Source organism: Salmo trutta, chromosome 18, assembly GCF_901001165.1.
Source record: "Salmo trutta chromosome 18, fSalTru1.1, whole genome shotgun sequence".
NCBI lineage: Eukaryota > Metazoa > Chordata > Actinopteri > Salmoniformes > Salmonidae > Salmo > Salmo trutta.
This window is the reverse complement of record NC_042974.1, coordinates 33242343-33269544: the sequence shown is the minus strand read 5'-3', so window position 1 is coordinate 33269544 and position 27202 is coordinate 33242343. Positions and strand designations below refer to the sequence as shown.

The window sequence follows — 27202 nt, the reverse complement described above, 5'->3', positions numbered from 1 at the left end:
CGGAGGACAGGAGGGCCACTCGGGCTGGGCCGGAGGACAGGAGGGCCCCTCGGGCTGGGCCGGAGGAGAGGAGGGCCCCTCGGGCTGGGCCGGAGGACAGGAGGGCCACTCGGGCTGGGCCGGAGGACAGGAGGGCCCCTCGGGCTGGGCCGGAGGACAGGAGGGCCCCTCGGGCAGGGCCGGAGGACAGGAGGGCCCCTCGGGCCGGGCCGGAGGACAGTAGGGCCCCTCGGGCCGGGCCGGAGGACAGGAGGGCCACTCGGGCCGGGCCGGAGGACAGGAGGGCCACTCGGGCTGGGCCGGAGGGCCACTCTGGCAGCTCCGGGCAGTCTGGCCACTCTGGCAGCTCCGGGCAGTCGGGCCACTCTGGCAGCTCCGGGCAGTCGGGCCACTCTGGCAGCTCCGGGCAGTCGGGCCGCTCTGGCAGCTCCGGGCAGTCGGGCGGCTCTGGCAGCTCCTGACTGGCGGGCGGCTCTGGCATCTCCTGACTGGCGGGCGGCTCTGGCGGCTCCTGACTGGCGGGCGGCTCTGGCGGCTCCTGACTGGCGGGCGGCTCTGGCGGCTCCTGACTGGCGGGCGGCTCTGGCGGCTCCTGACTGGCGGGCGGCTCTGGCGGCTCCTGACTGGCGGGCGGCTCTGGTGACCTTCGACTGTCGGGCGGCTCTGGTGACCTTCGACTGGCGGGCAGCTCTGGTGACCTTCGACTGGCGGGCAGCTCTGGTGACCTTCGACTGGCGGGCAGCTCTGGTGACCTTCGACTGGCGGGCAGCTCTGGTGACCTTCGACTGGCGGGCAGCTCTGGTGACCTTCGACTGGCGGGCAGCTCTGGTGACCTTCGACTGGCGGGCAGCTCTGGTGACCTTCGACTGGCGGGCAGATCTGGTGACCTTCGACTGGCGGGCAGCTCTGGTGACCTTCGACTGGCGGGCAGCTCTGGTGACCTTCGACTGGCGGGCAGCTCTGGTGACCTTCGACTGGCGGGCAGCTCTGGTGACCTTCGACTGGCGGGCAGCTCTGGTGACCTTCGACTGGCGGGCAGCTCTGGTGACCTTCGACTGGCGGGCAGCTCTGGTGACCTTCGACTGGCGGGCAGCTCTGGTGACCTTCGACTGGCGGGCAGCTCTGGTGACCTTCGACTGGCGGGCAGCTCTGGTGACCTTCGACTGGAGGGCAGCTCTGGTGACTGTTGACTGGCGAGGCTGGGCTGACGCACTAGACGCCTTGTGCGTGGGGCTGGTACTGGACGTGCCAGCCTGGAGACACGCACCTTCGGGCTAGTGCGGGGAGCTGGCCTGGGGCTCCATTCTTGCCCCGTAAAACTGCCCTTGTGCTCCCCCCCAAAAAATTATTGGGGCTGCCTCTCGAGTTTCCTAAACTCCTCCATAGCCCTGGAAACGCTCAACCTTATTTCTGTCCATGTCCATCCTTCCTCCTCGTTCCTCTGCTGCTTGGTCCAAGTTTGGTGGGTAGTTCTGTCACGACCGTCGTCAAGAATGGACCAAGGCGCAGCGGGTTTGTGGATACTAATAGTTTAATTCAAAAAAAGAGTAAAGCATCCACTTGACAAAACAATAAAGATCACGACAGCAACAGTTTTACAGGCTCTACAAACGCAGTGCAAAAACAACTACCCACAACCCCAAAGAAAAACACACACACCTATATAGAACTTCCAATCAAAGGCAACTCAACACACCTGCCTTCAATTGGAAGTCCCAATCACCAACAAACATTCACACACACAAAACTGCCACGTCCTGACCCCAAAACGAATACAATAGCTCCATCTGCTGGTCAGGACGTGACACTATCGGAAAGAACGCAATGGGAGCCAACTACAAAGACATGGCCTAAGTACAAACAAGCTAACAGTGTGAGGAAAAAAAGAGCAGGCTAAAATGGCCAGAAAGGAAAACAGCCATCTAATCCCAGAGCCAGATCCAAGCTGTGAGGGGTCAAGGGCTTAGTAGTTACGCAATGAGGGGCTGAGACGATCCCCACCACCAGAAGACTAACTCATTTATAGAGATGTGATTTGAACACCCCTTCACAATGATAGCCCTGGAGCATTAGGTCAATGAAGGCATGTCTGGGATTTGAAGATAATTTATTCTATTTGTAATAGAAATCTGTAGGCATATATGGATCAAGGGGGTCTTAGGCTTCTGTTGTACAATCCATGTCTTGTGGGGAGGGAGGGCCATCCGAGTTTCTACTTTCGAACAACTTGTTACGTAATTGATAACAGGCCTGTGTCTTTACACTGTCTGGTGTGTTTATGAACATGTGTATATACAGTACAAGTCAAAAGTTTGGACACACCTACTCATTCAAGGGTTCTTCTTTATTTGTACTATTTTCTACATTGTAGAATAATAGTGAAGACATCAAAACTATGAAACAACACATAAAGTAAGAAACAAAAAAAGTGTTCAACAAATATATTTTATATTTCACATTCTTCAAAGTAGCCACCCTTTGCCTTGATGACAGCTTTGCACACTCTTGGCATCCCCTCAACCAGCTTTACCTGGAATGCTTTTCCAACAGTCTTGAAGGAGTTATATGCTGAGCACTTGTTGGCTGCATTTCTTTCTCTCTGCGCTCTAACTCATCCCAAACCATCTCAATTGAGTTGAGGTCGGGTGATTGTGGAGGCCAGGTCATCTGATGCAGCACTCCATCACTCTCCTTCTTGGTTAAATAGCCCTTACACAGCCTGGTGGTGTGTTGGGTCATTGTCCTGTTGAAAAACAAATAATAGTCCCACTAAGCGCAAACCAGATGGGATGGCGTATCGCTGTAGAATGCTGTTGTAGCCATGCTGGTTAAGTGTGCCTTGAATTCTAAATAAATCACTGACAGTGTCACCAGCAAAGCACCCCTACACCATCACACCGTCTTCTCCGTGCTTCAAGGTGGGAACCACACATGCAGAGATCATCCATTCACCTACTCTGCGTCTTACAAAGACAAGGCAGTTGGAACCAAACTCATCAGACCAAAAGGACAGATTTCCACCGGTCTAATGTCCATTGCTCATCTTTCTTGGCCCAAGCAAGTCTCTTATTCTTACTCATGTATTTCAGTAGTGGTTACTTTGTAGCAATTTGACCATGAAGGCCTGATTCACGCAGTCTTCTCTGAACAGTTGATGTTGAGATGTCTTTTTTTTATCTCTGAAGCATTTATTTGGGCTGCAATTTCTGAGCCTAGAACTTATCCTTTGCAGCAGAGGTAACTCTGGGTCTTCCTTTCCTGTGGTGGTCCTCATGAGAGTTTCAACACAGCGTGTAATGCTTTTTGCATCAAGATTGACTGACCTTCATGCCTTAAAGTAATGATGGACTGTCATTTCTCTTTTCTTACTTGAGCTGTTGTTGCCATAACATGGACTTGGTCTTTTGCCAAATAGGTCCATCTTCTGAATAACACCCTTACCTTGTCAGAACACAACTGATTGGCTCAAACGCATTAACCTGTTAGGGTATAGGGGGCAGTATTTTTACGGCTGGATAAAAAAATGTACCCGATTTAATCTGGTTACTAATCCTACCCAGTAACTACAATATGCATATACTTATTATATATGGATAGAAAACACCCTAAAGTTTCTAAAACTGTTTGAATGGTGTCTGTGAGTATAACAGAACTCATTTGGCAGGCAAAACCCTGAGACAGATTCTGACAGGAAGTGGATACCTGATGTGTTGAATTGACTTTAAGCCTTTGCCATTGAAAAACAAAGGGGCTGAGGAATATTTTGGCACTTCCTATTGCTTCCACAAGATGTCCCCAGCCTTTACAAAGTGTTTTGAGTCTTCTACTCTGAGATCTGACTGAAGAAGAGCCTTGGAACTGTGATGGCCCATTAGACACCTTGCGTGCGAGTTGATGGTGGGTACTCTCATTCCGAAACATTTTAAAAGAGAACCCAATGGTCCGCCTTGAATTTTATTCATGTTCTGGTTAAAAAAGGCCCTAATGATTTATGCGATACAACGTTTGACATGTTTGAATGAACGTAAATATATTTTTTCCGTTCGTGAAGTGAAGTCCGGCTGGCTTAGATCATGTGCTAACAACACGGAGGTTTTTGGACATAAATGATGAGCTTTTTTGAACAAAACTACATTCGTTATGGACCTGGGATTCTTTGGAAGTGACATCTGATGAAGAGAATCAAAGGTAATGGATTATTTACATAGTATTTTCGATTTTAGATCTCTCCAACATGGCGGTTAGTCTGTATCGCAATGCGTATTTTTCTGGGCGCAGTGCTCAGATTATTGCAAAGTGTGATTTCCCAGTAAGGTTAATTTTAAATCTGGCAAGTCCATTGCGTTCAAGAGATGTAAATCTATAATTCTTTGAATGACAATATAATATTTTACCAATGTTTTCTAATATTAATTAATTATTTTGTTGTCATGACTTGACTGCCGGTATTGGAGGGAAACGATTTCCTGAACATCAACGCCATAGTAAAACGCTGTTTTTAGATATAAATATGAACTTGATAGAACTAAAAATGCATGCATTGTCTAACATAATGTCCTAGGAGTGTCATCTGATGGAGATTGTAAAAGGTTAGTGCATAATTTTAGCTGATTTTATGGTTTTGGTGACGCCTGTCTTTGAATCGACAATACATTACACACAGCTATTGTCAATGTACTCTCCTAACATAACCTAACTTTATGCTTTCCCCGTAAAACCTTTTTGATATCGGACAACGTGGTTAGATTAAGGAGATGTTTATCTTTCAAAGGCTGTAAGTTAGTTGTATGTTTGAGAAATTTGAATTTTGACATTTATTTGGTTTCAAATTTGCCGCTCTTGAAATGCACCTGCTGTTGATAGGGTGCACCACGGGGGGCATGCTAACGTCCCACATAGCCCCAAGAAGTTAAGAAGGAAAGAAATTCCACAAATTAACAAGGCACACCTGCTAATTGAAAAAAATTCCAGGTGACTACATCATGAAGCTGGTTGAGAGAATGCCAAGAGTGTGCAAAGCTGTCATCAAGGCAAAGGGTGGCTACTTTGAAGGATCTCAAATATAAAATATATTTTGATTTGTTTAACACTTTTTTTGGTTACTACATGATTCCATATGTGTTATTTCATCGTTTTGATGTCTTCACTATAATTCTACAATGCAGAAAATAGTAAAAATAAAGAAAAACCCTAGAATGAGTAGGTGTGTCCAATCTTTTGACTGGTACTGTATGTGTCGTGTGTGGCATGCTTTTGTTCTTCTGTATCCATCTCATCCTGTTAGGTGGTTGGGAACTAACCTGATTCTCTGCTGGGTGCTCGGTCGTGACGAAGGAAGAAGCGCACCTCTGCCCTGTGCTGTCCCCAGCGCTGAAGCACGTCCAGCATCTGCTCCCCATCTCCTACAGGTCGCTCTGATGGGGAGGGGAGATGGGGAAGAGAAGAAGGGGTTAGACTAGAGAACAGACACACAGGTTTAGGATGTTATGGAATCGAGTTAGTGGATATTGTGGAAACAGTAAACCATATCAAATCATTGCACCCCCCCAAGATTTGGAAAGTGACAAGAGTAGAAAAAATGTACACGCATGCGACTGCCAATCCAGCATCCATACATTGGACAAACATACATTCATCTGTAAATGTTAGTAATTTTGTCTCAAAAGAAAAGCAGTCAATGTGTGTGTCGTATGACATGTGTCGTGTGGTTTGTGAATCCGATCAGACCACACTGACTGACTGGTGGAGGCTAGTCTACATTTTGAGGATATGCATTTAATCAAGACTTAAGTAGCAAAACCTGAAATAGTGTTTTTTTTTTTTTTTTACATTGGATAAAAGTAGAGACTCAGAGCTAGAAAATAGTACATCATACACTACAGCTGAGGAACACTGGGAAAGTAATTCTGCTTTGAAAGTTGAAAAACGTGTATCCCACTTTTGAGAAAATGGCCCTTTGTCATGTATACAGAGGGAGTCAGGAAGCAGGTGCAGAAGGAGAGTTTAATAACAATAATGAAAGGCAAATTAACAAAACAGGAGATGTGTACTGAACATGAAAACAAACCAATACTGCCTGAAAACTGAGGCTACGAGAGCTAAATAAAAGGGGAAGTAATCAAGGTACTGATGAAGTCCAGGTGTGCATAACGATGGTTGCCAGGTGTGCGTAATGTGGGTTGCATAACTGGTATATTTTAACGCCAATAAACCGATCCGTTTGAAAATGAATTTAGTATATGTCAATCTAGCAAACCAGGCAACAATACGCAACTTTATAAGCAATGTTTTGGTTTGTTTCTAGCTTGTTAGCTAGCTAGCAAAATGTTAAGTTAGCAGGCTAGGCAGTTCAAATAATGACCAAATTATATAGCTGACAACGTCTTAACTTCAGCTAATTTGTATTCATTATTACAAGAAAATAAACGCACAACAAGTTGATGGCAAGCTAATTACAGAAAATAGTTTACGGACGTGATCATGACGAAATAAAAGCAGGGCAATCTCCCAGAGAATTTTAGAACTTGGCCTAACGTTGCATCCTAATTTGAATTTGGTGCAGATCATGTTGTTCTTCACATTACTATCTCTGGTAAACACACACTATATCAACTAAAATCTAAATGTATTTGTCACAGGATACAGAAGGTGTAAACGGTGCAGTGAAATGGTACCTTGCATAGTGGAGTCTTTTGTTTAGACATTTAGCAATGCAAATGGCTCTGAGATACGAATAATATTACTACACAGATCATACGTGTAACTTTAGCTAGCGAGCCAGCTAGGTAATGTTAACTGGCTAGCTAACAGTACGCTTTAACTTGATGGAAACGACTTTCGGACAAAGTTAGAGAAACTTATAATATCTGAAAATGTAGCTAACTGGACTCAATTACCCATATCCATGGATGAACTCTTCTCCCTCTCTGTCACAGATGCCATGGTTGCCCTTAGTTTTAAGATGTAATCTGGAGACAGGTGTTTTATACAACAGCCTTCTGTGTGTTCTCTTTGACTCCCTTGACATATTTGCAATCAAATGCCAGAATGTTCTCCATCTCCTTGGCTATCATACTCTGTTTCCACTGGGCATTCCACTGATTTCAAAACTGTCCTCCAGAAAGTGGAGAGCAACACTTTTGTAGTTAATTGTGATATCTTAAAAAAAGCTGTGTTAGAAAGGATTACCTACACATATAGAGTAGCCCTTTGTTATTAGACAGAAGCGTGCTACATAGCAGACCAATCCGAACTCATCTCTCGGCATGTCCAGCCCATCCATTATCTCTGCCAAGCATGGCTAGTGAGAAGGTTCCTGACTTTTTCCGTGGCTAAACCAACTAGGCTCGTAAATGTAACAACTGTAGTCATATTTACAGATGGCATACAAGTCTGGCCAGTTGGCACACAGTCAGCACACCTCTATTCTTTGTGTGCTTTCCAAAATCGTATTTTGTCTCAAAACTCTCCCTATTTATGTTTCATATGCTCTTGAAGTTTGATTAGAAGATTAGCCTAGATGTGTTTTCCTCACGTAATCACTAGATCATAGGTATTATTATTGGTCCAGGTTCCTTATTTCACAGGCCTCTACAGGTCTTAGTTGTCAGATTGACAGGCATCGACAGGTGTAAAGGGGAAAAGGCTCACCAGATCCGCGCCACATCTCAGCCAGGTGGCATTCTGTCTCTCCGGGCTCCTTACACAGCTCCACCACGTCCCGGCACAGCGTCTCCGGGGTAACGGGCACCTCGGTAAAATGCTGGTCATTGTTACTGAGGTACACTGTCAAGAACATCTGGGGGGTAGAGAGAGACAAAAACAGGATATTAACATGATGACATCCTTTAAAGCGATTCCCAGTACTTTTGTATAGTTTTTAGCCAGTAGCTCTGAAAGTAGCGCACACGAACCAAAATAATGGAAACACAAGTAAATGAGGGATTTGATTTGGATCTCATTTAGTCCCCATTTGGACTAATCTTCCAAGAGTCCTTAAACATTAACATACAATTTACAATACGAACACATTTTCACATATAACACACTACTACAAACATACATAATATACTAACATAATGATCCAATAAATACTCAATCTAAAAAATATTGATTCTTCATCTACTATAATCCCACAACATTTCTATGTATTATATTTAAAATTGTTTTAAAATAATGTTTAAATGTATATATTGAAAGGTTTCTGGTTTTCTCAGTTAATTTATTCCATTTCTTTATTGCTCTAAATCGAAATGTTCTTTTGCCTATTTCTCTTTTCTGTCTGGATAACGCATAGATAGTGGACAATCTATTCCTAGTATTTACGGAATGTCTGTCTCTTACCAACTAAATACCGTTGTGAATAGAACTTGGCCGTTTTAAATGATGTATATTATAAAATAAAATAAGCATGTTTTTTTCAATTATCTTGTCGATTGATGACCAACCAAGAACTTTGCGCATGACTGCAACAGAAGAACCATATCTCCACCTTAAAACAATCATTGCTGCTTTGTTCTGTGCATTCTGCAACCTCCTAACTTCTCTTGATGATGCATTTCCCCAGACCACAGAACAGTAGTTCACCTGACTCTCAATTAATGTTTGTGTTATTTGCTGAATAATTTTTCCTGGTAAATATTTAGCTATCCTTCTGATTATGCATGCTGTTTAAATATTTTTTTTACAATATTTTTTTACTATATAAATCACTGAAAGTGTCACCAGCAAAGCACCCCCACACCATCACATCTCCTTCTCCATGCTTCACGGTGGGAACCACGCATGCGGAGATCATCCGTTCACCTACTCTGCGTCTCACAAAGACACACAGTTGGAACCAAAAATCTAAAATCTGGACTCATCAGATCAAAAGAACAGATTTCCACCGGTCTAATGTCCATTGCTCATGTTTCTTGGTCCAAGCAAGTCTCTTCTTTTCATTGGTTTACTTTAGTTGTGGTTTCTTTTCAGCAATTCGACCGTGAAGGCCTGATTCACGCAGTCTTCTCTGAACAGTTGATGTTGAGATGTGTTTGCTACTTGAACTCTATGAAGCATTTATTTGGGCTGCAATCTGAGGTGCAGTTAACTCTAATGAACTTATCCTCCGCAGCTGAGGTAACTCTGGGTCTTCCTTTCCTGTAGCGGTTCTCATGAGAACCAGTTTCATCACAGCGCTTGATGGTTTTTGCAACTGCACTTGAAGGATCTTTAAACGTTTTTCCCGGATTGACTTTTTCCAGATTGACTGAACTTCATGTCTGAAAGTAATGGACTGTCATTTCTCTTTTCTTATTTAAGCTGTTCTTGCCATTATATGGACTTGGTATTTTACCAAATAGGGCTATCTTCTGTATTCCACCTCTACCTTGTCACAACATAACTGATTGGCTCAAACGCATTAAAAAGGAAAGAAATTCAACAAATTAACTTTTAACAAGGCACACCTGTTAACTGAAATGCATTCCAGGTGACTACCTCATGAAGCTGGTTGAGATAATGTCAAGTGTAGAAAACTGTCATCAAGGCAAAGTGTGGCTACTTTGAAGAACCTCAAATATAAAATACATTTTAATTAATTTAACACTTTTTTTGGTTACTACATGCTCTCGTGTTATTTCATAATTTTGATGTGTTCACTATTACTCTACAATGTAGAAAAGAGTAAAACTAAAGAAAAATCCTTAAATGAGTAGGTGTGTCCATATAAACACACTGAAGAAGAAAAAAAAACATTAGGAACACCTTCCTAATATTGAGTTGCACTCCCTTTTGGCCTTAGAACAGCCTACATTTGTCAGGGCATGGACTCTACAAGGTGTCAAAAGCATTGCAAAGGGATGCTGGCCCATGTTGACTCCAATTCTTCCCACAGTTGTGTCAAGTTGGCTGGTGGACCATTCTTGATATGCATGGGACACTTGAGCATGAAAAACCCAGCACTGTTGCAGTTCTTGACACATTCAAACCAGTACACCTGGCACCTACTACCATACCCCTTTTGTCTTGCCCATTCAACCTCTGAATGGGCACACATACACAATCCAAGTCTCAATTGTCTCAAGGCTTTAAATTACTTCTTTAACCTGACTCCTCCATTTCATCTACACTGATTGAAGTGGATTTAACAGGTGACATCAATAAGGGATCACAGCTTTCACCTGGATAGTCTGTCATGGAAAGAGCAGGTGTTCCTAATGTTTGGTACACTAAGTGTATAGTGCATTCGGAATGTATTCAGATCCCTTCACTTTTCAATTTTTTTGTTACATTACAGCTTTATTCTAAAATGGATTAAATTGTTTTTCTCATCAATCTACACACAATACACCATAAAGACAAAGCAAAAAAACTGTTGACATTTTTGCAAATGTATTAAAAATGTTAAAACAGAAATAACTTATTTACATAAGTATTCAGACCCTTTGCTCTGAGACTCGAAATTGAGCTTAGGCGCATCCTGTTTCCATTGATCATCCTTGAGATGTTTCTACAACTTGATTTGAGTCCACCTGTGGTAAATTCAATTGATTGGACATGATTTGGAAAGGCACACACCTGTCTATATAAGGTCCTACAGTTGACAGTTCCCGTAAGAGCACGGATGTGACGCTTGGCATTCAGGCCAAATAGTTCAATGTTGGTTTCATCAGACCAGAGAATCGTGTTTTTAGGTGCCTTTTGGCAAAACTCCAAGCGGGCAGTCATGTGCGTTTTACTAAAGAGTGGCTTCTGTCTGGTCCCTCTACCATAAAGGCCTGATTGGTGGAATGCTGTCCTTTTGGAAGGTTCTCCCATCTCCACAGAGGAACTCTGGAGCTCTGTCAGTGACCATTGGGTTCTTGGTCACCTCCCTGACCAAGACCCTTCTCCCTCGATTGCTCAGTTTGTCCTGGCGGCCAGCTCTAAGAAGAGTCTTGGTGGTTCCAAACTTCTTCCATTTAAGAATGATGGAGGCCACTGTGTTCTTGGGGACCTTCAATGCTGCAGAAAAATGTTTTGGTACCCTCCCCTGATCTGTTTCTCAACACAATCCTGTCTCGGAACTCTAGGGACACATCCTTTGACCTTATGACTTGGTTTTTGTTCTGACATTACATTTACGTCATTTAGCAGACGCTCTTATCCAGAGCGACTTACAAATTGGTGCATTCACCTTATGATATCCACGCACTGTCAACTGTGGGACCTTATATTGACAGTTGTGTGCCTTTCCAAATCATGTCCAATCAATTTAATTTACCACAGGTGGACTCCAAGTTGTAGAAAAATCAAGGATGATCAATGGAAACAGGATGCACCTGAGCTCAATTGAGTCTCATAGCAAAGGGTCGGAATACTTATGTCAATAAGGTATGATTCTTTATTTTGTATGAATTAGCATACATTTCTAAATAACTTTTTGCTTTGTCATTATGGGGTATTGTTTTTTAAATACATTTTAGAATAAGGGTGTAATGTAACAAAATGTGGAAAAGTCAAGGGGTCTGAATACTTTCCGAAGGCACAATGTTCAAAAGAGTGGGCTCCACACACGTCACTGCATCTCAATGGTCTAAAATGGGTTCCTATCCTTGTGTGGCTTTATGTGAGAGCACCAGAACGGTTAGAGCAGATTCCAAAAAGGCATCAACTACATTCCATTCACTTATTCTGTCTTTTCAGAACACTGACATTGTCCTAACTAGGTAGCCATACTTCTAAGAGTCTATTCTAACAATAAATGTTCTCTCTTTTTAAATGTGCAGGTGTAAGTAATCAAAAGCAACCGCCCAATACAAACAATTAAAATCACTGCTGATGATGCAGATAATCTCGGTGGTCCAGACCTAACCAATAGCTTTGGTAAATTAGGACGCAAATGGACACTTTATAGAACAATTAGGTAATAAGCCATAGCTCATGCTTGGCTTACTACAGTAGGGTGATGGGGGGGGGGGGGGGGTTGTAAATGAAAGGGTCACAGTGGTTTCAGTGATTCATGGCCAACCCTCCAAAGTACCACCCCAGATAAAGAGAAAGGGTTAACAATGACAGACAAATCTTTCACAAACGTCACCTAAAAGGGGAGCCCCCTGCCCTCATTAAGTTCCTAAACTCTGAACAGTTTTTAGTTGCTGTTGTTTTTTTGTCCTGGTCCTAGATCTGTGCTTAAATCTTATCCAAGATCTGTGCCAAATATCTGGGATCAGCCTTTGCGTAGAAGGGAAACCTCAACCTCGAGCCAGCACTCCACTTCTTTACAAGCATTTCACTACAACTGCAATAACATCTGCTAAATGTGTGTATGTGACCAATAAAATTTGATTTGATTTTTGAACCACTGGACTACAGCGTGTGTGGATCATTCAACAGCTCTAGGAGAGTAGAAGCTTCAGCTTTGCAGGAGGGGTTTGCCAGATTTGCTCTGAAAGGTTTCAAATAACAGTGACCCAGATACATGATTGTTTATGGCTGCTTGGTTGTTGTGTGGGGCAACAAATCATGTAAGACAAGCATGGAGTTGCCTTTGACGCTTCAATGCAATAGATTAGCCCTTTTTTACAGGAGGACAAATGTGCTTTAAATCCCAGCAGGACAGGACAAGTCACCCAGAAATCACTACAGGCAGCAGTTGACAACATCAGCTCTTGCAAGGAATGTAGGACATCCAGAGGACCCTGTTAATGTTAGGAGAGAGAGATAGGGAGGGAGGGAGGGAGTGAAATGAGAGAGAGAGAGAGAGCGAAAGAGTTGTGACATAAGGTTAAGCCCTCTGGGGCTCAGCACTAAAGTTAATGATCCAGACAGACCATGCCATTGCACTCTCTCTCAGCCTACACTGGATGAGTTGGCACTTGGTGGCTTCTGCTCCTGACCTTCATCCACCTCCCTCCATCTCTCCCTCCCTTTCACACAAAATCCATTGTATGTAAAATACTTCTGAATATATCACGAGAGAGAGGAAGAGGAAGAGATTAGAGAGGATTGGTGGATAGTAAAAATATACAGTACTGCATATTATGGCCTGTATATTGCCCATTTGTTGCCAACAAGTAGCACATACAGGTAACTTGAAAAGTTAAAGGAAACACGAGTAAATGAGGGAGACAAAGTATATTGAAAGCAGGTGCTTCCACACAGTTGTGGTTCCTGAGTTAATTCAGCAAATAACACCCCATTATGCTTACGGTCATGTATAGAAATGCCCAGTTACCCATTTTTTTGGCTACCATGGCTAGGATAGATCTGTGACTTTCAAAGAGGGGGTCTCAAAGGACCATAGGGGGTTTAAAGGGTATGTGTGTCTCAATCACCAGATCAACCAAATTGAACACGTACGGGAGATTCTGGAGCTACGCCTGAGACAGCATTTTCAACCACCATCAACAAAACACCAAATGATGGACTTTCTCATGGGAGAATTGTGTCACATCCCTCCAATACAGTTCCAGACACTAGAATCTATGCCAAGGTACATTGAAGTTGTTCTGGCAGCTCGTGGTGGCCCAATGCCCTATTAAGTCAAGTTGTTAGCGTTTCCTTTATTTTGGCAGTTACCTGTAAATTCCATTTATTTTCTCAATGTCCTGATGAAACAATTTTCTATGACGCTCATTCTCTTATGTCAACGTGATCTATAATAATGTTGAAGTTAATACAAACGCTAGAGCAGAACGGGAGAGTGGAAGTGCAGTAGAAAATTGCACTAAAGTGTGGAGAGTGGTGTTGAGACACTACCCCAGAGCTCATTAAAATATTAATTAACGCCACAGCCAGAGAAATAAACACAGGTCAATAAAAACTTGATGAGCCGATTAAGAAATAACAAAACAGCATAACAGCTGTTTAACAAAGCAGAGCAAAAAATATCTAAGACAAATAGGCCTACATTAACCTGATATTGCTATTCAGTATCAAAACAATTAACCCAAGCCATAAAAAAAGCATTGTACTAGTCCAGTGGTTCCCAACCTTTTTCGGTTAATGTACCACCAACTGAATTAGGCTCTGCTCAGAGTAACCCTGAAGTACCCCCTCATGTGCATTTTACCAGTAAGACTATGGTCTCATGAGTCTTCTCAAGTATCCCCTGGGGATAGGCGAAGTACCCCCAGGGTCCTAGTACCCCGGTTGGGAACCACTGTACTAGTCTAAACCTTAACACTTTCAACCAAGAGAGAGTGTAGCAGCTTCAGCATCACCGTAGATCTCCAGTAACACACAGGCCAAGGGTACTACGTGGTCTGAATGGAGATAAGACACTTCAGGGACAAAAACCTGCACAGATCAGCAATCAGGAACAATTGCTAAGATACAATAGTTATACACTATCAAAAACATAGCCTAGTATATCAGCCCTGAAAGTGAAGGTTTACTTTCAGTATCATTACCAAAAAAAGGGGGGATGGAACCAGATGCTGTGCTGCATTACCCGCTTGAGGAATATGGGTGGTTTCGAATAATGTCCTAAAAGAGAGTGCCAGCTGCCAGTCAAATTATAGATTGCAGGTGCACACAATATTCTGTTGTGACTTGACAGGCATGGGTCTGTCTGATGAAAGCCGCTGGTAGCAGAACAACATCAAACCCTGTCTGTCTGTGATTCATTTTATGAAAGCACTTCTGAGAGCAGGAGCAGCCACAGCTGATGACACTACCGTACCCTCTCAACCACGACCCAGGGGGTTCCTGTGTGCACGTGTGTGTGTTGCGTGCATGCTACATCCTGCTGCCCTTCCAAACAAGATTGACCATTGTCAATTCTGTGCCTTTTTCTCTCTCTCACAAACACACACACACACACACACCTAAAACCTTGTAGATGACCCAAAATAAGGGTCAATACTACTGTATGTTATTCACCTTTAGTACAAACTCAATATCTATTTTGTTGAGTTACCGTGAGAGAAGAGGAGGGGGGGTATCAAAACTGTCCCCTTAGCAGTTTCCATTATCAGATCCCCAGGACTAAACATGAGGCACAGTAAGAGTTATAGACTTCAATGTCAAAGTAACTAGGAAATAACTAAAGGCCTGCTTAGAGAGCAAACATCAATACCACTGTGTGCACCTAGTCAGAGCTACCTACGACATGCTGCCGGGTCCCACACGCACATATGCAAGCGCACACAGTCTCTGTCCATTATATATATTCCTGGGGTGATAAAGCGATCCAGCTAGGTCTTGTTGAGCGAGCCCCCTCTAAGGAAGTCAATAGACTGCATCAAGACAGTCTGCATCTCTCAGTGTGTGCATCTGTTTTTCGTCCTCTCTGCAGAACTCTGGGCCTGAAGACTTGGCTCTGCTCCAGCTGGGCAGTCCTTCAAAAACGCATGGCAGAATACTCTATACATTATTCCTTTTCATCTACGCATGGTAGAATACTCTATACATTATTCCTTTTCATCTACGCATGGCAGAATAATCTGTACATTAATCCTAATCTACCTCCACTAAAGGGGAAGACAGAGGAGAGAAGGTCATTGGTGAGAGCAGTAGCTAACAACTTGTGCTGTAGTCTGCAGTAGGCTACGTCACTCCCTACATAAATTCAGCATAACCTCCAGTCTCTGTCTGCACTGCACCATGTTTCCCTCCAAACTCCTCCTTTCATGGTCTCTCCATTCTGCATATTATATTGTGATGGGAGGCAACTATGAGCCTTCTACAAGAGAAAAGACAAATGGGAGCCAAATTAATCAGAATGAGCCAACTAACAAGAATCTTATTCTTCCCTATCCTAGACAAACTGTTTTTAATTTTTATTTAACTAGGCAAATGAGTTGAGCAACAACCCCAATCCCATTTATTCATATTTTAGAAGGGACAAGCTAACCTCTACGGGATCGGTTGAGCTAACGTGCGCTAATATAATTAGCATGACGTTGTAAGTAACAGAAAAGTTTCCTGGACATAGACATGTCTTATATAGGCAGAACGCTTAATTTCTTGTTAATCTAACTGCACTTTCCAATATACAGTAGCTATTACAGTGAAACATTACCATTCTATTGTTTGAGGAGTGCACAACAACAACAAATGTGTCATGGCAACTGGTTTGATACATTCACCGTTGAAGGATAATAATATACTTACATTCAGTAATCTTGCTCTGATTTGTCATCCTGTGGGTCCCAGAGATAAAATGTAGCATAGTTATGATTGATAAAATCCATTTTTATATTCAAATATAAGAACTGGGCTCTACGGTTTGAATCCCTGCTGTCTCTGGTTCCACACCCACCACGCCTGGCCATCTAGATGTGTGAAAGTTAGTGTATAAAGCTAATGATCCATCATGTATGACATTCCTGGTAGTGTGTAAACTTAAATTTTGTATAACCATATCATTTTTGTATGTTCTCTATAGTTATGTACTTGAAAGCGTATCAATTGACTAATTCAGCACAAATATTGTCCAGTATTGCAATGCTTCACTGGATCAATCTGAAAATTTACGCACACTGCTGCCATCTAGTGGCTAAAATCTAAATTGCGCCTAAACTGCAATATTATAGTATGACCATTCTCTGCAATTTCAAAGACAGAAAAAAAAACATTTTTTATTTTTTTTATTTCTTTGTACTATCTTTTACCAGATCTAATGTGCTATATTCTCCTACATTAACTTCACATTTCCACAAACTTCTGTGGTTCCTTTCAAATGGTATCAAAAATATGCATATCCTTGCTTCAAGTCCTGAGCTACAGGCAGTTAGATTTGTTTATGTCATTTTAGGCGACAATTGAAAAAAAGGGTCAGATCTTAAGAGGTTTTAATGTCTTTATTAAGCCGAATTTGGAATGAGCAGGATAAAGTATAACAAGATCATTAGCACAGGTGAGTGAGTGTGGGACACAATCTTCCTCTGACCAACCCTGGTTGCTGCAGTGCTCTACTCTGGCCTCTCTCATGCCCATGGGTGAACTAGGATTAATGCCCCCGACATGACACCCAATGTCCTCACTGCGTCAGTCTCTCTACAGTATAGCCACACACCCTTACCCCTTTCACCTGAATCCACCACGGACGTCACGTCAGGCACTCTGGATTCTATGCCAGGTAAGTAGACACCTACAGGGTGATTTTATGGTGCCGTGCCTTCTCCCTTCTTCTGAAGGGTCAGGTTCAGTAACTACACCCAAAACCATTCTCATTAAGCTACTATGGGGAGGAAACCCATTCAGAACATTTATGACTGAGGCTATTCAGTGGAGTCTCCAGATGTAAAGTACATGATACACTAGCCTATCTAGATATTAATATTAGCATATAACAATCACTCCTCTACAAATCCCTTCCAGGGATTTATTGGGATCAAAGAGGGGCTTAAGTGGTGGGCATGGCAGGAGCACAGTCAGCCAGTCTGAATTTTAGAGCACATTTTAGAGGCCCCATCTTGGTGGCGTAGACATTTTTAAACCCATTTCCTGCAATTCTACAAATTTCTCCATGGAGCTGAGACAAGTTCTTGTAGTTTTAAAGCAAATTTCCTGCAATTCTCCAGGACTGTCTGGCTTTTATTTTGGCGATTGTTAGTTCTCAAAGATTAGGCCTATATTATTTACAAATTGTATAGGTCCATAATATTTTCTACATACTTTATATCTGTTTCAGTCATTTAAGTTTACATTGAAAGTGTTTTTCTGTCCCAAAATATCTAGGGACACTCAACGAGGACCTATGTTCTCTGGAAAATAGTACAAAACGTGGAAGGTGTGTTCCACAACGCATGACCTTCCATAGCATTACAGTATTTTCTAGATAACACAGAGCCCTGAGTTGATTATCCCTTTGATACCATCGCTATAAATGAACATATTTGCCGTTAGAAATGTATTCATTTACCAGTAGAAAGGTGACAACATCCACTGGAGTAGCTAGCATACTAGCTAGCATACTAGCTAGAGTAGTTGCCTTGGTAACCATACAAACAGACTTGCTAGCTCAGCTAACAAACCATCATCCTACCTTGCTATTATGAAAATCGAAATAACATGTAAGAACTTCAAAACCATACAATTATACCATGCGTTAAATGGAAATAATGCACGCTCTAGAATGCCCTTCAAGCCAATCAGAAACTAGTATTCATAAATGCCATGTTATAAATCAGCCTTTTTTTTTTTTTTTAAATATGGGTCGCGACGCAAAGTGGGTTGCAAACCTGTTAATGGTGGGTCGCAACGTGTCACAGTAAATGCATAATTATTTCATGAATTACTGGAATTGATTTTGGCCAAGTACAACTGCAGTGCGCTCTCTGTTTAGCAGCAGTGTGTCTGCTCAGGTTGGCAGCTGCGCGAGTGGAAGATGCCAGTGTGCTTCGGTTTACCAGATCTTTTTTCTGCAGTTTTCTTCAGCAGCAGATGATGCGCTGTCAGCCACTGGCTTGTCATTCCCACTCGCCATCATGTAATGGACTCAAGTTAGCCACAAGTTCTGACTGAGCTCAATTGTCATGAAACGCAAATACAGCGATGTGTTTCTCTTGGTTTAATACAAACTTGGAGTAATAACGAGGAGCGCCCACAATGTGTTTTGTGCGGGGAAGTGCTTAGTAATGAGTCTCTCAAAACGAACAGATTAAAATGACAGGTCCTGAACAAACATCCACAGCATGACGGTAAACCCAGGGAGTTCTTTCAAAACAGGACAGAAATGCTTCAGGAAACAGTGCTTCGACAATGGAAAAGTAAATCAACTAGCAAGGCATTTTTGCCATTTTATAACAGGTGATGATAAGCAGAAGGGAATACTATCTCTCATAGTAGTCGATGCGAGTTTATCTTTCAAACAATCCCCTTGTACACACACCTAATAGCTAGCTAGCTAACTTTAGCCAAAGCAAGCTATCTAGCTACTGATAGTGTTGCACTATGTAACAGTACAGATGAAAATGGGAAAAAAATGTTGCTGTTAAAACACAAGTAATCATTTTTATTCTTAACTGGAATACACTGACGCAAGATGATTGAGGCAAACACACTCACACAGTTCTGGGTTGCTCATCTACAGCAGGAAGCGGTTCTGATCCAGTTTGGCACCAGAAACCTATCAGTCAAGGTTCTCAACTCTGGCATACTTAAGAAACAAGTAAAGAAACAGACTCAATGCTGAGCATGACCTCAGGGTTGCACTGTTAAAACCTGAGCCCAGAATAGACCTGCTTGTTGAAAACTTCAACCAGCAACACACCTCTCATTAGGACTCCAATTTGTAAGTCGCTCTGGATAAGAGCGTCTGCTAAATGACTTAAATGTAATGTAATGACTGTGAGTGTGTTTTCTAGTCTACATCTGATTGATGTGATCAATCAGTTCAGAATTTTAGTTATTTATTGTATTTTAACAGCAACAGTTCCAACCTAGACATATGTAAGAGTGTTGTTTTTAATGGGGAAAAATAAACATGAATAGCTATTTATGGGTATTTCATTTAATTGTTATTAGTCTATGTTGCACTTGTTTATGGGCATAAGGGCAATGAAATGTACTGATATTTACATATAGTTGCATGTTTTCAAAAACTTGGGTCCCAGGAAAACACAGAATTTCTAATTTGGGTCTCAGGCTTAAAGTGTATGAATATATTTATAAACTGTGTGGTTGGAGCACAGAATACTGATTGGTTGAAAGCCGTGGTATATCAGATTGTATACCATGGGTATGACAAAACATATTTTTACTCTTCTAATTACGTTGGTAACCAGTTAATAATAGCAATAAGGCACCTCGGTGTTTGTGTTATATGGCTAATATACCACAGCTAAGGGCTGCTTCCAGGCAGAACAGCCCTTAGCCGTGGTATATTGGCCATATAACACACCCCTCTCGGGCCTTATTGCTTAAATATTTTACACTGTTTGGACTAAGACAACACAAAAAAAGCACTTAAGCGGGCTGCCCAAGGATTTCAATGGCAGAAAAATCCATGACATTCGTGCCGCACCTTGCCTATTTTATTATTAAAAGGCATTGTTTGTTGTTTTTTTTACAACTAGCCTTCAGCAGTTGATTCATTATGGTCCCATGATCATTTCATGTGGAGGTCCATTTGTTTACAGTTGTATATGTGTCCTTGGATCTCCCAGCCTAGCTAACCTCCACCTGACTGGTGTGAATGTCAGGTGTTGCATAAGGAGCCCTCCCAGAGAGTCAACACAAAGCCAGTCAGTCGTCACACAGAGAAAGCCTCAGGTTTCTGTTGACTCTACAGCAAAGTAAAGCAGGGCTGCCCACATCATTACCTAATTTTCCCACCATTCGATCACCACAAGCCTAGTTTGATGTGGTTGTTGTTTTGGTTGATTAAGACAACATGTTTAAGTCAACATTGAACACTTCATTGCTGTTTAGGAACAAATGTGTATAGGTTTAAGAACTCATTGTAACAGTATACATTTTTAAATCATTCAACATGAGATTTGGCCAATAAAGAAAGTTAGGCCTATAGGCTAACCAGAGTATTACCTCATTACCCTTCAAAACTGTAACATGGCAGGGGTTAATCAATTCAAAACCACACTAACCTCCCTAAAATAAACCTGCAAAAAAAACAAGCTTTGATTACAACATTGTGTACACAGCTCAAGACCAAATGTGTTAATCAGTGCTAGCTGTGACAGAAGGTAGATCAGAGTAAAACTATTGTGTACAACTAGCCTACACCCACAATGGGCCAATAAATGGAGAGCATCTCTTTTCATAGACTGACAAGACACACATAATCACCTATTCCACACTATCATAAAGAGTCGCTGCCCATTGTCCTAAGAAAACAGTGACCCCCTTTATCGCCGTCCCCCACTCAAGGCAGCCACAATGCTGCTACATTCTAACTCCCACAGAGCACTGTACAAGCACAGACAATACCTCATGTTCTAATGTGGCTATATTGTGATAGGGATTATGCTGATCGTACTGATAGCACAGAGTAGAAGCTAACACACCAAAAGCACGTGCACATACGGACACACCCCAGCGGGCCCAAGGTCTCCTGTGCCTATAAAAAGCTACATGGTATGGTAAGAATAAGGATTTATATTGATATCCATGTGAATGGAGGTTGGTGATAAATGGCTGGGTGTGAATAGTGGCGCTAGGACAAATCTAGCAGACGGGAGTCATCCTGAGAGTACTCTGACACTGCTGCCTGACAACATGATTCATTCACTCACTCATCCAGTTACAGGAAAGAGAAGAATGAGGGCAAGAGATGCACACACTGCAGGCTACCTATCTGTTTAGTAAGTAATACTATTTCAATAAAAGTGATGAAAGATAGAGCTCAGCACTGCAGCAAAAGGAATGGATCTCTCATGTTGGCAGGGGTCCACATTACCAACTGGTATGTGTGGGAATGATCACTTCATCCCACTCCTGCCAGCAGCTTTTTATTCCGTACCCGCTCGCTTTTTGTCCAACTCCCACCCGCTCCCGAACCCAACCACAGTCCTGCAATGTTATTTTTGGTGTATGTGACACAGCTCACTTGCCAACCATGGTCCCAGCAATTTTGCACCCTAAAGGCAAAATCAAAATGTGCTAAAAGGAATAGGTTAAATTACCAGATTCTCACGTGGCCCAATATATTAGGCTATCGGTATTACTGGGCTATATCAGCCAATAGGCTAGATGCAGTTTGAAGAGAGCAGAGTTTGAGAGAGTGGACACTTGCACTTTCTCTTGAGATAAGTTTTGCGTATAGCCTATCTTTTAGTAGTGGGACGATTTTCAGATGGGGATCAATATTTATTTTTAGGCAATGTAGTTCACTATTGCCTAATTATATTTTAGTTAATTTCCTTGGAAAGATAACTGCCACATGATTCTACACCCATGCATAGACAAAGGCAGCCTACTCTTTCATATAGCCAGAGAAGAGGCAAAGCAAGAGGGTTTACTCAGCCCAAAACTCTGTCCACTTTAAGCAGATAATTATTAAGCAAGCAGTTTTTGTATGGGGGGGTCCCTGTTGGAATTTGAGATGGTCTATGCATATTCAGAAAGCTAGCATAACATCTCACTCTCCATTGAACACAGACAGTTGACATCAACACCCCTCATCGAATATTTGAAAAAAGTATTCAAATAACAAGACGTATCTAACAATTCCAAGCTAGGAATAGGCGTGTGCTTGACAGCCCGCCGTTCCACCCTGTGGTCAACAAATTCCATTCTTAGGGCGGAGACACAAGCATCTCGTCAGTATCTCTGATATAGCCCACTGTAGGCGTACTTGATCTTACACACCCAACTAGGCAGGATACTGAACTGGAGAAAGAAAAGGAGAGCCGCACTCTAGGAGCTCAGATGCAATAATTTAATAACCAATGTTTCGACAGACAAGCTGTCTTCATCAGGCTATAATGGCTACTGAACTTGACGCAGCTAATTCTGAGTCTGTGAATAATGAAACAGAGCTGCTTTTAATACAATAGGTAGAAAAAAAATCGTTTCATCCAAAAGTTCTGTCTGACCGCACGCAGAATGTAAAAAAAGACCGCGCGGAAATTCTGTCTGGACCTGCAATTATCCGTCGGGAATGCAGCCCTCTACTACAGAGTTGGTGGGTGACTTGTTCAAGGAAAAACAATAACTGCCACGTTCAAAATTATGTATCTGTGTCAAAACTATCGGATTAATGAGCTTTTGAACAAAGATCGATGAGAAATGCTCAATCTCCTATGGACATAAATGTAGACACTCGGGTGATTGATTATGCATTAGGCTTCTCTGCAAGTCAGTGCTGTGTATGGGTTTTTCCAATGTAAACAATAATAAATAGCTTCCTAGTGAATAAATAATTAAAAGGTTATAACCACCATTAAGGTTTTAGCCTAGCAGGCTCTACAAAAACTTCAAGATTTGCCGTTTTTAAAAGAACGAACACTGAAAATCTGAACACTTAACGAATCTGAAAATCTGTTAAATGTCTATAATTTGTCATGAATTAGGCAGCCTACCATTAAATTGCATCAACCCTATAGAAAGAAAGTCACACACACACACAATACATACATACAATGAAACTGTGTAAATTGTAATGTATAACGTGTAATGCAACTTGAGTTTTTCTTTATGTCTGAAAACACACTGGTGGAGATCACAACAATGTAACCAACAGTATGGCAAGGCCCATGTGTCAATTTAATGCCCGACGAGAACGCTACAATGTTGCGTAAGATATCTACCACAGAAACAAATAGGCGAGTAGAGTGACAACTTTTTTCAAGCAATTAAAGGCAGAAATTCTCACCGGCATCATTTTAGCTTCGTACCGCATTTAACCAGTTAAATAATTCCGTGGATCGTAGTATCTAGGAAAGCTGGTGGCGTTGCAGCTCAATGTATTTTTAATCCCGATCCTGTCCCGTAGCCTGTCCGATATAATCGAGACGATGAGTTCTCTTCTGTTGTTGAATTGTAAAAAAGGCCAAAGATAATACAATTTATTTCGTTGTCTAATAGCCTAATCAGTCTCCTCTCTTCATATGCCGTGGACCTGTTGTAACAAAATGCAAGGCCTTCTGGAAAAGAAAGTTTTTAGTGGCGATTGTATTGCTTAGAAGTTGGTAGTCGTGGACGGAAACGCATTGCGTTCGAATCGCAAATTATTGCCTGGCCATTACCCAAAACGATCAAATAACACGGATATGTGCGATGGTATTTGATATATTTTTGCAATAGTTTTCCGAGGCCGTAGGTGCCTATCCAGCCCTGAAACACCGCTGACAGCGTACTAGTTCGGTGGAGATCTAGCAGCCTATCCCAGAGTGACGTAGAGGAGGAAACTCATCCAACTCATCCCATTGGAATTTAAGCCCCGCCTCGTTTCGTACAATGAGGGAGTTCGATTAAGCTAAACCGGGTGCAAAAGCAGTGAGGGAGCACACTGCACCAATCCCCTAGTTTCAGACTAATTATCCTTAAACCTCGGAAGACTCTAGCCACGTCCATGCCAGTTGGAATAACAGAAGCGTTATCTCTGAACACTCAAGTTGATTTCTCCATCGACTGTAGGATAAGGGGAACATGGTGCGTTAAAATCAAAGCAAATCAAATCAAATTTGATTGGTCACATACACGTGTTTAGCAGATGTTAGTGCGGGTGTAGCGAAATGCTTGCGCTTCAAGCTCCGAGAGTGCAGTAATATCTAACAAGTAATAGTTTAACAAATTACACAACATATACCCAATACACACAAATCTAAGAAGGAATGAATTAAGACTATATACATATATGGTTGAGCGATGTCAGAGCAGGAAAGGACTAAGATACAGTAGAATAGTATAGAAAACAGTATATACATATGATGAGAAATGCAAGATATGTAAACATTATTAAGTGACTAAGATACCGTAGAAGTATAGAATACAGCATACATATGAGATGAGTAATGCCAGAAATGTAAACATTATTAAGTGACTAAAACACTGTAGAATCGTATAGAATACAGTACATACATATGAGATGAGTAATGCCAAGATATGTAAACATTATTTTAAGTGACTAGTGTCCCATTCCTTAAAGTGGCCAATGATTTCTAGTCTATGCCTATATGCAGCATCCTCTAATGTGCTAGTGATGGCTGAACCTCTTAAGGATTGGACCCTTTTTTCAAATTTCACCTAAAATGACATACCCAAATCTAACTGCCTGTAGCTCAGGCCCTGAAGCAAGGATATGCATTTTCTTGGTAACATTTGAAATGAAACACTTTGAAGTTTGTGGAAATGTGAAAGGAATGTAGGAGAATATAACACATTAGATCTGGTGAAAGATAATACAAAGAAAAAAAAAACAATTTTTTGTGTTGTTTTTGTACCATCATCTTTGAAATGCAAGAGAAAAGCCATAATGTATTATTCCACCCCAGGTGCAATTTAGATTTTGGCCACTAGATGGCAGCAGTGTATATAAAACGTTTTAGGCTGATCCAATGCATTTCTGTTAAAACTTTTGTATCAAGACTGCCAAAATGTGCCTAATTTCTTTATTAATAACTTTTCATGTTCAAAACTGTGCACTCTCCTCAAACAATAGCGTGGTATTCTTTCACTGTAATAGCTACTGTAAATTGGACAGTGCAGTTAGATTAACAAGAATTTAAGCTTTCGGCCAATATCAGATATGTCTATGTCCTGGGAAATGTTCTTGTTACTTACAACCTCATGCAAATCACATTAGCCAACATTAGCTCAACCGTCCTGCAGGGAACCCACCAATCCTGAAGATGTTTTAGCAGTCTGATGACCTTGAGATAGAAGCTGTTTTTCAGTCTCTCGGTCCCAGCTTGGATGCACCTGTACTGACCTCGCCTTCTGGATGATAGCGGGGCAAACAGGCTCGGGTGGTTGATGTCCTTGATTATCTTTTTTGGCCTTCCTGTTAACACTCTGTGGAGACTAAAGATCCTGGCTGCCAATGTGTCCAGCTTGAGACATGCCATTATTAATTAACTTCTCCACACTAACATGCTTTTATTTGTAAATTAAAGTATATTGAAATAGAAATCTATAATAAGAAGTGTACAAGATAACATAAGGATGGAAGTCCAGGACATATGAATAAAACACATTTTTACCTCATTATGTCGAGATCACGACTTATTTAACTCATGATCACCACATAACAAAAGTTGTTTTGTCGAGATCACGCATCATCCATTATTTGTTCAGATGCTAGATAATCACTTCATCAATGAGCCCTGTGGCTGCATTGATCGTGATGCTGGGCTTTTAAGCCCTGAACGATGCCTGACAGGCAACTGTGTCTCCCAGGTTGTAAGCCGCCCTCAAGACCACAGCCGAACATGCATGGAACAATGCAGCTAGTTAGCTAGCAAGCTACAGTAGCTTGCTGTCTATGCTGGTTGTTAGCTTGCATAACTTATGTGTGTGTAATTATAAGGGGCAAGTCATGTTTTGTGGATAATATTTACATTTACAGTGTAAATTATATTCAGAAGGTTTTACCTGATTAAGTACAATACCATTGGATATTTCTTTTTATATTCCTAAAACTTCAGTTTAAAATTATGCAGTCGTTGTTTCCTGTTGATAACACATTTTGATAAATAGTCCAATGTCAAAACACAGTTTTAAAGTGTTCAAATCAATGGTGAGCTGCCAACTGGTGAGTGAACATGGGAAAGTGACATATAAAGGGGAGGAAATGATGAAGGTAATGGAGTCCAGGTGTGAATCATAATGATTATCAGGTGTGCGTAATGGTGAATCCCAGGACCCGTGGTTAGTATTGTGTTTAGTATTCTGGCGACGTCGTACGCTGGAGGGGAGGAGCAGGAGTGACACTGACAGGATGTTCTCAATTGTAGTGGTGTGGGGGCTGTGCTTTGGCAAAGTGGGTGGGGTTATATCCTGCCTGTTTGGCCCTGTCCGAGGGTATCATCGGATGGGGCCACAGTGTCTTCTGATCCCTCCTGTCTCAGCCTCCAGTATTTATGCTGCAGTAGTTTATGTGCCGGGGGGCTAGGGTCAGTCTGTTACATCTGGAGTATTCCCTTGTCTTATCCGGTGTCCTGTGTGAATTTAAATATGCTCTCTCTAATTCTCTCTTTCTCTCTTTCTTTCTTTCTTTCTCTCGGAGGACCTGAGCCCTAGGACCATGCCTCGGGACTACCTGGCATGATGACTCCTTGCTGTCCCCAGTCCACCTGGCCATGCTGCTGCTCCAGTTTCAACTGTTCTGCCTGCGGCTACGGAACCCTGACCTGTTCACCGGACATGCTTGTTGCACCCTCGACAACTACAATGATTATTATTATTTGACCATGCTGGTCATTTATGAACATTTTAACATCTTGACCATGTTCTGTTATAATATCCACCCGGCACAGCCAGAAGAGGACTGGCCACCCCTCATAGCCTGGTTCCTCTCTAGGTTTCTTCCTAGGTTTTTGGCCTTTCTAGGGAGTTTTTCCTAGGGAGTTTTTCCTAGCCACCGTGCTTCTTTCACATGCATTGCTTGCTGTTTGGGGTTTTAGGCTGGGTTTCTGTACAGCACTTTGAGATTTCAGCTGATATACGAAGGGCTATATAAATAAATTTGATTTGATTTGATTTGAATTGTGCATCTGTAAAAGTTTGTGAGGGTTTAAGGGGCCAGGCGCTGTTGCTATTGTGTCTTCTTTACCACACTGTCTGTGTGGGTGGACCATTTCAGATCGTCAGTGATGTGTACGCTGAGGAA

At 42.0% G+C, this 27202-nt stretch overlaps 1 protein-coding gene across 2 annotated transcripts in view; it reads right to left on the bottom strand.

Moving 5' to 3' along the window:
• The window catches only part of LOC115153209 (apoptosis-stimulating of p53 protein 2), a 52346-nt gene extending 28584 nt beyond the window's left edge, over positions 1–23762 (bottom strand). For both annotated transcript variants that reach the window (XM_029698408.1, XM_029698410.1), the window contains exons 1-3: positions 23246–23762; positions 7651–7798; positions 5301–5414 (exon numbers count right to left, since the gene is read on the bottom strand). In XM_029698408.1, coding sequence (XP_029554268.1) covers positions 5301–5414; positions 7651–7798; positions 23246–23272 — 289 coding nt within the window. In that variant the 5' untranslated portion in view covers positions 23273–23762. The remainder of the gene's footprint in view (positions 1–5300; positions 5415–7650; positions 7799–23245) is intronic.
• Positions 23763–27202: the final 3440 nt, after the last annotated feature.